We start from the raw sequence: 15,703 nt of genomic DNA, 5'->3' as shown, positions 1-15,703 counted from the left end.
ATAAAAATAATAAAAGATAAAAAATTATATTCGATTAGTGCAGGGGTCTCCAAAGAGCGATCCTGGTGTACTTGCGATTCCAGGCCAGTAGGTCGGAGCTACTCGACTCTGACTCTGACCCAGAACTGTTAAAATCCTTTACCTTATTTGAGCCCCTTAGAATTTAGATCTTAGAACCCTTAAACTCGAGACCCTCCATTACACTGGAAACTTCACGCTAAAATTGGAATCTTGACGGTAAAATTGAGAATTACGAAATAAAATAATCAATTTTTAATTTTTGTTACTATAATAATATTAAATGAAATAATTAATGCAATTTTAATGTTTTATACTCACAATTCAAATTAACTGAAAATCAATTTGATTATGAATAATTTAAAATTTTATTTTTAAATTAAGATTCAAGTTTATCAAAAATGTATCTTAATTTTATAATTATTACAATTACATAAAAAATTATATCCCAATAAAATAAAGTAATTTAAAATAATAGTCCTGATATTAAAAACAATTCATTTTTAAATCCATAATAACCAATTTTTGAATATTAAGAGTTTATAAAAATTTTTAAATGGACATCGATATTTTATAACATTATCAAATCTAGCAGATAAACAAAAAATAAATAAATTACAATTAAAAATCCTCGGAAAAGATACTTGACAGAGGTTATGTATAACTTAAGATCTTTAAAACTAAGAAATTTGAAATACTATTACTTTGAATGATTAAAAATATGTAATAATTTCCAGCAGTGACTGAATTCCTAACTTAAAGCCTCGGACTCACCACACTATTAAACTATTTTAATTTTTGAAATTTTTGAAACAATAACACTATTTTTCTACTATTTTGAAATAAATTACACGAAATATACTATTTCCAATTTTTCATGCTATTTTTTCATTAATTTTTTTCTAAATAAATTTAATCGTAATAACAATTTAAAATTCTACAATTTCAGCAGCTTTGACTTTAAAAAATTCAATTTAGTTTACAGTTAGCAATTTTAAAACTTGAATCACTTTGAACTGAAAATTATTTTGATTTATAAGTTAAAATTTTCGAATAATTTAATTTTGGACGCAATAATATTAGTTTTGAATCTTTAATGAAAAAATTTTTATAATTCTAATTTACAAATATTTCTATTTTCAACGTGTTGAAATTTTGATCTGAAATAATTATATTTAGAGATTCTTCAATTAAAAAACAAAATATTAAATTTTGAATGCTTTCAATTTATTTGGGATTATTTATTTTTGATAAAGAAATTTCTAAGTTTACAATTGGAATTTTTGAAACTTGAATCGCCTCGAATTGAAAATTATTTCTATTTAAAAATTACATTTTTTTAATAATTCCATTTTGAACGGTTGAATTAGCTTTGAATTTGCAATGATAAAATTTAATACAAGATTTGCATTATTAATGTTGCAAAAATTCATTTAGATACAACTATCCGCTATTAGTTAGTTTAAATTTTTTAATACTTTAAACAGTTTAAACCAAATTCCTTTTTTCACAAGTCCCGTTAAGTTATACCAGAAAAAAGCCAAAAAGGTCATCCAGATTTAACTTTCAGAACCGAGCCCTTCCAACTGAGATTTTTTTTATGTGGGGTCATACATTTTATCTCAGTTTACCGTCGAAAAAAATTTGGTAGACCTTCAAAAAGGTCATTTCACGGTTTTTTCCCACTTCGCAAAAATTTTTCACGGTCAATGAAATTTAAAAAATCGAACCCTATTCTAAAGATTTTTCCATTTAAAGTAATAAACAATAAACAACAAATTAAATTTACACGTATGATATGGAAGGTACTAACACTTTTCAATTGAATTTTTTTTAATGAAATGCAGATAAACTGTAAAATGTAGAACTTTTATCAATTATAGAGTTCAAAGATTCAGATTAAATCACAAAAATATAAATCCACGTTAACGTTTTCAATATTCTAAATTAAAGAATCAAGCAATGAACTGTAAAAATTTTCAAAATTATATTTTTTTAAAGTAATTTAAAGCTAGAAAAATTAAAAAATTAAAAATAAATTTTTTTAACTTAACCGTTTTTAAATTAGAAGTTAAATTATTTTCATTTGAAATAGTTTGAGAAACCTTCAACAAAAATACAATTTTATTTCTAAATATTGAGAAATTTAGAAGTGGTTTTATATTTTTCCAAATTTAAATTCATTTTTGAAATTTTTTCGAAACGCTTAAACATATTTTTAAATGAACTGAATTTTTGCTACAACTTTTAGAAGTTTGTGACCCTATAAAATTGGGCTATTCGTACCGAAATTTTTGTGCAAATGCCCATAGCCGAATTTAAAACAAAATGCAGATTTCAAACAAAAAATTTAGAAAAAGGAAAATTGAAAAGTTATTGTAACAGAAAATTTTAAAAGATTTTAAGAGATTTCCAAAATGGTGAACACAGAACCTGGAAGGTTTTAAGGATTTTTTTTTCACTTTGCAGGATTTTCCAAAAAATTCGGGTAAGTTTAAAATGTATTTAGAAGTTCTCAACAAAAAGTTTACTTTTACATATATTTGTATTCAATTTACTCGTCTTAAATGAACAGTGTTTATTCAATTTAATATAAAAAATAATATAAAGGAAAACCTAAAAACTTTGAATTAAAAATATTTTGTTGATGAATCATTAAAATTGTTATTTAAAAATAAAATGATTGGAATAAATGATATTATATTAATCTCAATTCGTATTAAGACTTTCGAATTCAAACAGTTACAATCCGGAAATTCTCAAATTTTTTACAGATTTAGAATCGCTTTGTCAAATCAATTATTGTTCAGTTTTTTATACTTTAATTATTTACAAAACCGTTGAAATCAAACCAGAGCCAATTTTTCTTCTTGAAATCCGTAAAATTCCCGGTCAAGGATTAAATTCACTGCTATTTTCCGGTTTTTCCAGGTCTCAGAAAATTCCCGGTCATTTCCATGTTTCCCGGTCCAGCGGCCACCCTACATTTGGCAATGCTTATCTTCCTAAGCCAATGTTTTTATTTTTAATTGAATTATTGAAAACATTGTACATATTTCGTGTTAGTTGTTTTTTTTTTACCTCAAATTGGTATTTTAAAACAAAAATTTACGCTATGTTTAATGTTTTTCGACAAAATTTTCTATTTTAGACCAAAAAAATTATAAGATTTTTCGGATTACAATTATTTATCAAATTATTTTTCAGAATCATTAAATTCGTCAGTTTTATACAAATTATTTTTTCGTTGGCGTTTTATGAATATTCAATGATGAAAGATTTTTCAGTCTAGAAAGAAAAGATATTACCAACAAGTTGTTGGATTCTAAAGCCGAAAACACTACTTTTCTAACAGAAAAGTTGAATTTTCATCAAAACAATATATAATTTTCAACAAAAAAAAAAATAATTTTGAGGTAAATACGTGAATTTTTAAATAAATTGTTGTATTTTCTACAAAACAGTTAAATTTGCAACCCAAAAATATGCATTTGTAAAAGAATAATGAATTTCCAACCAAATGGTTGAATTTTCAACTAAAAAATATAAACCTTCACTCACAGATGGAATAGATAGATTTTCAGATTTAAAAATTAATTGTCAACTAAATAGGTCAAATTCTAACTGAAATGGTGAATCTAAGGCCAACCAACATTAATTTTTTTAGCATAAAAGTTAAATTTTACACCAAAAAAGATTTTTCTAGTGAAGAAGGATTAAAATTTCAATCGAACAGTTTAAAATTGAACTTTCCAATACATTCTTGAATTTTAAAGACAAAAAGACGACTTTTCGACAAAAAAAGTTGAATTTTCAACAACAAAAAATACAATTTTCAAAAAAAATAATTTTAAGCTAAATAGTTTAATTTTTCTAACAAATTTTTAAATTGTATTCAAAACAATTGAATCTTATACTCGAAAATATGAATGTTTAACAAAATACATGAACTTTCAACTAAAAAAGATCAACTTTCACTCACACATGGAATAGATAAATTTTCAGTTTAAAAATTTAATTGTTAACCAACACCATCAAAAAATTGCAACCGAAAAGTCTAATTCTCTACCAAAATAGTTGAATTTGCAACCCAAAAAGAGAAGTTTTGAACCGAATAATTGAACTTTTGACTAAATTGTTGAATTTTAAAGTGAAGCAGAAGACTTGTCTACAAAAAGATAAATTTTCAATATAAAAAAAAAATTTTCAACAAAAAACTCAACTTTGAGCTAAATAATTGAATTTTCTAACCAATTTTTTAACTTTCTACAATAAAGTTGAATTTTTCACCCTAAAATATGAATTTCTAACCAAAGACATGAATTTTCAACCAAACAGTTGAATTTTCAATTAAAAAAAGATAAAATTTCACTCACACATCGAATAGTTACATTTTCAGTTTCAAAAATTAATTATTAACAAAATAAATCAAATATTAACTGAAATGGTGAATCTAAGGCCAACCAAAATTAATTTTTTAACCATAAAAGTTAAATTTAAACCCCCCAAAAAAAACGAATTTTGAACCGAAAGATTAAACTTTTTACTAAATTGTTTAATTTTAAAGCCAAAAAGACGAGTTTTCTAGCAAAAAGTTGAATTCACAACAACAAAAAATATAATTTTCAACAAAAAACTTTTTTTTTAACCAGATAATTGAATTTTCTAACAAATTTCTTAGTTTTCTGCAAAACAGTTGAATTTTAAATCCGAAAATAGGGATTTTTAATAAAGTGCATGAATTTTTAACTGAGAAAGATAAATTTTCACTCACACATGGAATAGATAAATTTTCAGTTAAAAAAAAAATAAATTTTAACCAACTACATCAAATTTCAACTTAATGGCGAATCTAAGACCAACCAAAATAAATCTAAAAAAACAGTTGAATTTTCAACAATAACAAAATGTTAGTAAAAAAAGAACAAAATTCCAGCTGAACAATTTAATAGCCTACCAACATAGTTGACTTTTTAAGAACAATTAATATCATTTTTAGCAAAAACTTAATTTTTAGCTAAATAATTGAATTTTCTAACAAATTTCTGCAAAGCAGTTGAATTTCAAATCCGAAAATACGAATCTTTAACAAAATGCATTAATTTTTAAACAAGAAAGAGCAATTTTCACTCACACACGAAATAGATTTTCAGTTTAAAAAATGATCTTATAACCAAGTGCATGGAATTTTAACTAAATGGTGAATCTAAGACCAACCAAAATTAATTTAAGAAAAAAACATTTTGATTTTCAAACAAACAAATAGAACCCATTAAGAAGATCCAACCATTTTTAGGCGAAAGTTAATTCTTCTCGGTTGAAAAGTCTACTATTAAATTTTAATTTAAGAAATCATGTTTTATTACTTTTTCATTATTTAATTCAAAATTGAATTCTTTTGGTGAAAATTCAACAATTTTCTTAAAAAGTCATACTTCTTAGTTGAAAATTCAATTGTTTTGTTGAAAATTCGCCTTTTTGTTTAGATTCAAACAATTTGATTGAAATGTTGTCTCTTTCTTGACTAACATATATTTTTTTTATTCAAATCAATTAAAAATATCTTTCTGTAGAAAACTAATCTTTTGCTGTTAAAAATTAAACTTTCTGATTAAAGATTAATCAATTCCGATTGAAAATGCACTTTTTTGTTAAGTTAAAAAAAATGGTAGGAATTTTAACTATTGTTAAAAATTCATCCTTTTGGTAGAAACCCAATTTTGTTGGTAAAAAATGAAACTTTTTGGTTGAAAATTAATCTATTTTGGTTGATGATTTAGGTATTTTGTTCAAATTTCATCTTTTTAGGTTACAACCATGTATTTTTTGATTTAAATTAAAATATTCTTTATTGAAATATCAACTCTTCAATTAAAAGTTGAACTAGTTTCTTAAAAGTTGATTTTTTTTGTTAAGAATTCATAATTTTAGTTGAATTTTCGTGTTTCATTCGGTTTAAAATAATTTTTCATACCGCAAATTTAACTATTTGATTGAAAATTGATGTAATTTGTTAAAAAAATCATCTGTTTTTGATAGAAAATCAATTTTTTGTTAAAAAAAACAACTGCTTGGTTGAAAATTACTCTTTTTAAATAAAGATGCAAGTATTTTGTTGAGAATTTGTATTTCCAAGTTAAAAATTAAACTGTTTTGTAAAGAATTTGTCTCTTCGGCCTAAAAATTCAACAGGCTCTTAGAAAATTCGTTTTTTTTTAATGGAAAATTAATTTTTTTAACTGCAAATTTAATTTTCGATTTAAATTTTATATTTTTTTAGTTGAAAATTTAACTAAGAATGTATTTCATTAATTTACCTTTTTTTGTAGGAAATTCATTTTTTATAAAAATGCAAGTGTATGGTTCAGAATAATTCTGTTTTACTTGAGGATTCAAGTATTTTGTGAAAAATCCGTTTTTTTTTATAATACACTATTTTTTATTTAAAATTAACTTATTTTTAGTTTGAATATCAAATATTAAATTTTTTGGTGAAAATCAATATCTTTAGGTAAAAAATGGAACTGCTTGAAAATTGAAAATCTTGGTAGAAAAGTCAACGGTTTTGTAGAAAATTTATGTGATTTTTTGAGAATTCCTCATTCTTAGTTGAGAATTTAGCTGTTTTGTTCAAAGCTTATTTTATTATTGAGACAATTCGTGGCAAATTAGCGAAGGAATTAAAAAATATTTTCATCGGTGAAAAAAAGTATGAAATAACCAAATTAGTGTGGTAAGTCAAAAGCCTGCAAGTAACTACAATTTTTTTAATTTTGAGGGCTTCAAATTTTGAAAACATACTGAAAACCGGGAAACCCCAGAAAATAATCGACAAATTTTTATATTACCTTCAAATTGAACTTAATTTGACGGGCGATTAAGCAGGCCAAAGTCCTGATGCAAATGTTAGTCAATGCTATTTTTCTGAAGTAGAAACCATTGTCATATACTTCCTGTATAAACGCCCTATTTTTGAGAAATATCTCTACAACTGTGGGAAATTTATAATAAATAAATCGAAAATTACAAACAAAAATTTAATTTGAATAAATACCTTTAGAATCATCAATTACTGCAGATTGTCGAATTGCAAATGCAGCTGCATTTATTAAAAGAGTCTTCAAAATCAAGTTACTGCCTTTAATTAAAACCTTTACTATACCCGTCGCGCATTTTCTTAAATATCTGACAGATATCGATTCTGATGCAGGTAATGAGCTCACGAATCTCAGCACAGTTTTCAGAATATCTGCTACAATAAAAAAAATTTTCTTTATCCTAACAGCAGGGTTTTTAATTTCGGATTGAGGACCAAAAATTTGTTAATTCCGATTTTAAAATTGTCGTTTCTTAATCAATAATTTTACATAATCATTGTGAGAACCCAACATTCTACTTTGTTTACAAATTTTTCAAAAAAAAAGTAAATTTCAAAGATTTCACAGATTTTAAATATTTGACAGAGAGTGAATAATATTTTTGGATATTTAAAACATTCCAAAAATATTTTAAACATTTCACATAGATTAAATTAAAATTAATTCAAACATTTCACAAAGACTTTAAATATTTTAAAACATTTCAAAAAGGTTTAAAAAGCTTTGTGCATATTTTAAATCACTGCCAAAATTTTACAAACATTTCAAACATTTCATAAAGATTAAATCAAATTAAATCATTTAAAATAATTCACAAAGAATTTGACTATTTCAAAAATACTTTAAAAAAACTTTAGAAACATTCAAAAATATTTTTAAACATTTCAAATATTTTACAAGATTTAAAAATATTTCAGAAAAATTTAAACAAGATTGATTGATCTAGAAAATCAAGATTTAACCAATATTTTGAAGATAATACAAATATTTCAAATATTTCACAAGGCTTATATCAAATTAATTTTTTTTATGATTTCAAAACATTCTAAAATATCTTATTACAAGTTTTCAAATATTTCACAATATTTGAAAATATTTCACAAAAATTTCATAAAGGTTTAAAAGATTTAAAACATTTAACAAATATTTTAAAGATATTGCAAAGACTTCAATGATTGCAAATACTTCACAAGAATCAAATTAAATAATAATTTTTAAGATATCTCAAAAACTTCAAAAGATTTTACGAAGATTTCACAAATATATTAAAATATTTTGAAAGAATTAAAAAACTTTAAAACTATCAAAAAATATTTCTCAGATTTTACCAGATTCAAAAAAGCTTCAAAAATATTTCAAAGATTTCAGAAAGATTTAAGGAATATTTCACAAGATTTAAAAATAATACACGAAAATTTCAAATATTTCACAAATATTTAAGAATGACTTAAATAATTTTAAAGATAGTACAAAGATCGCAAAGTATTAAAAAAATATTTTTTAAGTTTCCGAAAAGATTAAAAAGCTTTAAAAATATTCAAAAATCTTTCACGGAATTCAATAGATTTAAAATTTTCAAAATGATCCGTAAATATTTAAAAATATTAAAAAAATTTTATCAAAGGATTTCAAACATTTCACAAGATTTAAAAATAATACAAAAACATATCACAAAAATTTCAAATATTTCACAAAGATTTAAGAATGATTTCAAAGATTTAGTAAATATTTTTAACATAGCACAAAATTTGCAAAGTATTAAAAGAATACTTTAAAAGATTAAGAAACAAATTTTAAAAGCTTTAAAAATATTCGAAAATATTTCACGGATTTCAACAGATTTAAAATTTTCAAAATGATCCGTAAACATTTTAAAATATTTAGAAATATTTTATCAAAGGATTTCAAATATTTCACAAGATTTAAAAATAATAAAAAAATTTCAAATATTTCACAAGGATTTAAGAATGATTTAAATAATTTAAAAGATTTAACATATATTTTAAAGATAGCACAAAGATTGCAAAGTATTAAAAGAATATTTTTAAAGATTCCGAAAAGATTAAAAGACTTTTAAAATATTTCACGGATTTCAATAGATTTAAAAATTTCAAAATGATCCTTTATTATTTAAAAATATCCAAAAATATTTCTTTAAAGGATTTCAAATATTTCACAGGATTTAAAAATAATACAAAAACATTTCAGAACAATTTTAAATATTTCACAAAGATTTAAGAATGATTTAAATTATTTCAAAGATGTAACAAATGTTTTAAAGACAGCACAAAGATTGCAATGTAATAAAAGAATATTTTTAAAGATTCCGAAAAGATTAAAAAGCTTTAAAAATTTTCAAAGATTATTCACGGATTTCAAGAGATTTAGTCATTTCAAAATGATCCCTAAATATTAAAAAATATTGAAAAATAGTTTATTAAATGATTTCAAATATTTCACAAAGATTTAAAAATGATTTAAATGGTTTCAAAGATTTAACAAATACTTTAAAAGATTCCGATAAGATTTAAAAAGCTTTAAACATATACGAAAATATTTCACGGATTTCAATAGATTTAAAAATATTTTTAAAATTTCACAATGATTTAAATGATTACGTAGATTTAAAATATATTTGATAGATATCTCAAAGGTTTTAAATATTTCACGGAGATTAAGTCAAATAAAATCATTTTAAATATTTCACAAAGATTTCAAAATGTTAAAAAATTTTTAAATATTCAAAAATATTTAATTAAAATATTTTGAATACTTTAAAAACATTTGAGAATGATTTGAATTATTTTAAAGATTTAAAGAATATTTTTAAAATAGCGCGAATATTTCAAGGTATTTAAAGTATTAAAAAAATATTTTAAATGTTTTAAAAGCTTCAAAAATATTTCAAGGATGACCCGAAATTTTCAAACGATTTAAAAATATTATGAGGGCTTTCAGAAAATTTTTTAAAATTTCACAAATTATAGAATGATTCCAAAGATATCAAGGATTTCAAGAAGTTTTAGAAATATTTCAAAGATATCACAATTATTCCCAAGATTTCAAAGATCTCAAATGAGTTAGAAATATTTCAGGAACATTACACAACACTTTCAAATCGCAGACTAAAAGCAATTCAGAGATTTCAAAATAATTTAAAAGATGTCACAAAGACTTTGAAAATTAAAAAATTTCACAAAAATTTCAAATTTGATAAGTGTAAAAAAACGAAGAATTTACATTTGCATGGTGTGTACTTTTCGAGATCTTCTGATAAAGTTTTCCAAACGAATTCTACGACATCTTCCGGAATCACTTTCCTGAATCGCAGTAAAGTTCCGTAGGCACTTACAACATTTGTTAGATTACCAATGCAATTTTCGTGAGCTATGTGCTGTAATTAAAGGAAAAAAAAAACATAAATTTAGAATTTAATAATAAAAACTAAATATATAACTTGACGAAATTCTTACCATTAAAAGTTTAACAATCTTTAATTCTCCATAGCCTTGTTCAAGACATTCCTTTACGAATAATTCAAAATCTTTCTCTCTTTCGCTTTTTTCCAGCCACATGCTTATAACCTTCATTCTTAACTTCTCCGGTAAACAATTTTCTTTCATAGAATAAAGAAAAAGCTCCTCGATGTGCGTATAAAACAATTTTAGTTTATCTTCATTTTCTAAAGCCTTTGCAAGCTTTCTTGCTGCATTTAAATACAAACGTGGATGAGAAGCTGTGCCAGAAATATTGGAATCTAGAGCTGCAACCTTTAGGAAAAGATGGATTTTGGTATTTCCATATAATGCAGTAATTTCTCATATTACGGCTATGTGATGATACTTATCCGATTTCTACCCTACAGAACTTTTTTGACTTTTTTCGTAGGATCATACGAACGTTTCATAGTACCTTTTATTTAATTTCCCAAATTTACAACTCGATAACCCAATTGGAAGATTTAAATAATTTCCAGGATTTAACCAATATTTTAGAAATATCACAAAAATTGCATTTATTTAAATGCATTTTTTAATATTTCAACTATCTCACGAATATTTCTATAAATTTCAAATATTTAAAAAGACTTCAAAAGCTTTAAAAATACTTTTAAATATTATAAGGAATTTTATCAAACAGATTTCTTAAAGATTCATCAAAGATTTTAAATATTTCACAACGATGAAATCAAATTAAATCATTTCAAAGACATTTAAAAAGTTTTAAAAATATTTTTAAAAAATATATTTTTTTTAAGTTTTAAAAGATTTAAAAAACATGTTAAAGATACCGCAAAGATTTCAAAGATTTGAAAGTATTAAAAAATATTGTATCGATTCCACAAACAATTCTACAAGTTCTAAAATAATTTTAAATATTTTGCAAGCATTAAATCGAATTAGGTCATTTTAATGACTTTACAAAGATTTTAAATATTTAAAAATATTTTCAGAGATTTCAAAAACATTTAAAAGGATTTAAAAATATTTTCAGAGATTTAAAAAATATTTTAAAATCTTTAAAAATATTTTCTCAAAGATTTCAATCATTTCCAAGATTGCACAAAGATTACAAAAATATCACAAAAATTAAAAATATTTCACAAAGATTAAATCAAATTAACTTATTTTTAAATTTTCACAAAGTCCAGGAATATTTTTAAATGTTTTAAGAGATTTCAAAAACATTTAATAAGCGCTAAAAATATTAAAATGATATATTTTTTAAAAGATTAAAAAGATATCACCAGATTTAAAAATACTTTGAAGATTCAAGAAATATTTTAAAGATATCGCAAAAATTTAAAAATATTAAAAAATACTGTAAAAGCGCCAAAAACAATTCAAAAGATTTTAAAATAATTTAAAATATTTAAAAACATTTTAAGAGATTACAAAAACTTTTAAAATATTTTTAAATATTTCCAGAAATTTGAAAAATATTTAAAAAGCTTAAAGAATATTGGAAAAATATATATTGTAAAAGATTTTATAAGATTTAAAATTACTTGAAAAATTTAACGAATATTTTTAAGATATCACAAACGTTTCAAATATTTAAAAGGATTTTAAAATATTGCAAAGATTCCCTGAATAATTTAAAAGATTTTAAAATAATTTCAGATATTTTATAAAAATTAAATCAAATTAAATTATTTAAAATATTTCACAAAGGTTTCAAACGATTTCACAAAGATTTAAAAGATTTCAAAATATTTTCAAGATTTTAATAAGATTTCAGTGACTTGACAAAAACTTCAAAAGTCTTAAAAATATTATAAATAAATTTAGAAAGAGTTTACGGATTTTACAAAGATTTTTAAGATTCACAAATGTATCAAAAGTTTTCACAAAGATAAAAAATATTTTCAATTGTTTGAAAAGATTTCAAAAGCTTCAATGATATTTAAAAATATTTTTAAAGTATTTAAAGGATTTCACAAAGTTAAAAAATATTTCAGAAACAATTCAAATATTTCAAAAGATTGCACAATAATTTCAAATATTTTAGAAATATTAAAACATATTTTATAAAATATTAAAAATATTTCACAGACAGGCCTCGGTCTCACTTCAAAAATAAAAATTATATATGTATATATATTTAACATAGCAGTTGAATTCTAACCAAATAATAACTTTTTTAACCAAAAAAGATGGATTCTTAAGAAAAAATTTAATAGTGTACTTTTTACCTGAAAAGAATAATTTTTCATCCAAAAATTTCTTGTTAAGAATCCATCTTTTTTGGTTAAAAAAGTTATTATTTGGTTATAATTCGACTGCTATGGTAAAGATTCGTTATTTTAGTTAAGCATTCCACAATTTGATGGAAATTTTCTTTCTTTCTTAAATAAACAATTTTTTTTAATTCAACAATGTTATCGAACATTCATCTTTTTGTTTGAAAATTAATCTCTTTCTATAGAAATTAGACCTTTTTTTAGATAAAAATGCAACGTTCTGGTAAAAAATTTAACTTTTTTCGTTGAAAAATGTATTTTCTTGCAAATTCGTATTTTTTTCTTCAAAAATGTAACTGTCGTGTTGAAAATTATGTAATCAGTTTTAGTTCAGGATTCAAGTAATTTGTTGAAGTTTAGTTTTATTAGTTAAATTCAGCTGTTTTTTATTTTAAATTAGAATCTTTTTTCTCGGAATTGCAATTATTAAATTTTTAGTTAAGAATTCAACTTTTTAGGTTGAAAATTCAACTTATTGCTTCAAATTTGAACCACTCTCTTAAAATACCAGTTTTTTATGCAGGTTCGTTTTTTTCACAACGAAATTTTCTAATGGAAAATTTTTATATTTTTTTAATAATTCAACTAATTGGTTGAAAATTAACTTTGTTAGAAATTCATATTCTCGGGTTAAAAACTCAACAAAATTTTTCTCTCTGGTATGAAAATTCAACAATTTGATATAAAGTTCAACTATTAGGCACAAAATTAAGCTATTTTGTAGAAAATAAGTTTTTTTGATTGAAAATAAATTCTCCCACTAATGAAAAATTAACTATTCCATTTATGGTTGAAAATTGATATTGTTCAGTTTAAAAATTCTATTATTTAGTCAAACATTTTTAGAAAGGAACAAAATATAAACTAAAAATTATTCAAATAAAATTTGGACTAACATCACATCGAATGCTCAAACCATTGACTTGAAAATTCATTTTATTTACTTAAACTTTGTCTTTTTGGCAGAAAATTAATCTTCGTGATTAAGAATTCAACTTTTTGGTAAAAAATTGTTGTGCTTTGTTGAAAATTCATTTTTTTATGGAAAATTAATCTACTGTGTTGAAAACTCATTTTTTGTTGCTGAAAGTTTAAATATTTGATAAAAAATTGAACTATTTGATTAAAAATTCAACTATTTTGTTGAAAACTAATTTGGTCTGGTTGAGTAGTCGACTATTTCATTGGGAATTCGTTCTCTTTGGTTCAATTAGACTATTTTTCATTAAAAATGAAAATATTTTCTGGGTTAAAATATCAACTATTACGCTCTTATTGAGCATCCATATTTATTCTTTGAAAATTCAATTAATTTGTTGAAAGTTGAGCCCCCTCCCGCCAAATCGTCTACCTTTATTTGATTTATTCAAAACTTACGGATCATTACTATTTTAGCCAATTAGCGGACTAGTTCGAAAATATTTTTGTATGACCTTCTAAAATATCAAAATATAATTAAAAATTTCAAAATATTTTTAAAGCTTTATTAACCCATAAAGTGCAATGTGGGTTTCTGAGACCCCAAGCAATTTTCAAACTCTTTTAAACCATACTTAATTCGAAAAAATTGAATAAGTGTCGCCATCTAGCTTGAGTTGGAGACACTAACTGGAAGTAAAGTTTAGCATACTGCGTCAAGCACCAGTCTACTAGAAGAGCAGCTGCTGCTGAAGTGGAGGTAAAAAATCGTGGGGTCTATAACACCCAGTGCGCACTAAGTGAGTGAAAAAGTAATTTTGGAGCAAATTTTTTTTTTTGTTGAAATTTTATTGATTTTTGTTTACTTTCTAATGTAATTGTATCATATGAAGTGAAATAATTTTTTTTATTATTATTTCATACTTTTTTTCTTTATAGATGGCTTATAACTTACGACAGCGCATCATGCGAGAGCAGACTGTGGATGTGTTGAATAAAATATAATTGTTAAAATAAGTTATATATGTCTATTTTTTCAATTTCTTGTATTTTTATGGTATTACCTGTCAATGTTCCTCAATTTCTAGAATAATAAATCGTAGTATAGAATAAATAATCGTATTATATTGCAATATTTTTTTTATGAAAGTACATTATTTCAAAAGTATAGTAATAATTTTTCAGATTAAAATAATTCAAATTGCGTGAGTTATGAATATTCAAGTAAAAAAACCCATTTTTTCAATATGTTTTTAAAAAACTTAAAATAAATAAATGGCTATAAAATAAACTCTGCCTTATAAAAGATACCTTAAACTATATCGGATAATTTTATTGTGACAAAATATTCAATAGGGGTTAAGGAATACATGATTAAATACACTGGGGTGATAAACACCCACGATGCACTTTACCGTGATTTTTACCATGTATGCACTTTGAGGGTTAAATTTAGGCCCATGCTTACTGCCTTTTACTTAATTTTCCACATTTTCAACCAAATATCTCAATTAGAGTGCGCGTAACTTGTTTCGAAAAAAAATAATATCGGTAAAATAGGAATCGGATATATATTACATGGCCTTAAATTATATCTTAATTAAATACATACAGAATATAATAACCAGAGAGCCCTCAAAATTATAGGCTCTGTTCGCCTTTCTACGATAGTCATTAGTTTTATCGCCAATGATTTTTGAGAAAATATGTATATCCTGTTGAAAAAGTTGACGTTGATAAAATATTCAATTAACATAAATAAAATGTAGAACTATTTAAATGAAAAGTACTCATTAGTGCCGATATAGTGGCAGAAAAGTAGAATCAGCAAGGAGTTGGATTTCTGATCGTAAATTCTCAAAAGGTTTTCCCATTCCCCGATATCAGTCGGTAGAGATTCAAACCCAGTGCAAAGATAGTTTTGAAAAGCGACAAGACCTTCTGCCGAAGAACTTATCGGCAACTCTAGATATTCTTTCAGTGTAACTATTACTTCAGAAATTACTCTGCAAACTTTAATTCTAAACGAAGCCCTAGAAAAAGATATAATATAAGAAAAGAAAAACATATATATAAAAAGAACTGATTGAGTGGATTTTAGTACATTTTAACCATAAAATCAGAAATGTTCCTAATTATAAGTTAA

The 15,703-nt window shown here is 23.4% G+C and overlaps 1 protein-coding gene across 1 annotated transcript in view; it reads right to left on the bottom strand.

The window, feature by feature from the left end:
- The window catches only part of LOC117178478, a 23,497-nt gene that overhangs the window by 4,668 nt on the left and 3,126 nt on the right, over positions 1-15,703 (bottom strand). Inside the window, exons 4-6 of the mRNA XM_033369904.1 lie at positions 10,370-10,666; positions 10,154-10,290; positions 6,867-6,942 (exon numbers count right to left, since the gene is read on the bottom strand). Coding sequence (XP_033225795.1) covers positions 6,867-6,942; positions 10,154-10,290; positions 10,370-10,666 — 510 coding nt within the window. The remainder of the gene's footprint in view (positions 1-6,866; positions 6,943-10,153; positions 10,291-10,369; positions 10,667-15,703) is intronic.

This window comes from Belonocnema kinseyi, chromosome 8 (assembly GCF_010883055.1).
Source record: "Belonocnema kinseyi isolate 2016_QV_RU_SX_M_011 chromosome 8, B_treatae_v1, whole genome shotgun sequence".
Classification (NCBI taxonomy): Eukaryota; Metazoa; Arthropoda; class Insecta; order Hymenoptera; family Cynipidae; genus Belonocnema; species Belonocnema kinseyi.
This window is presented reverse-complemented; position numbering and strand designations above follow the sequence as displayed.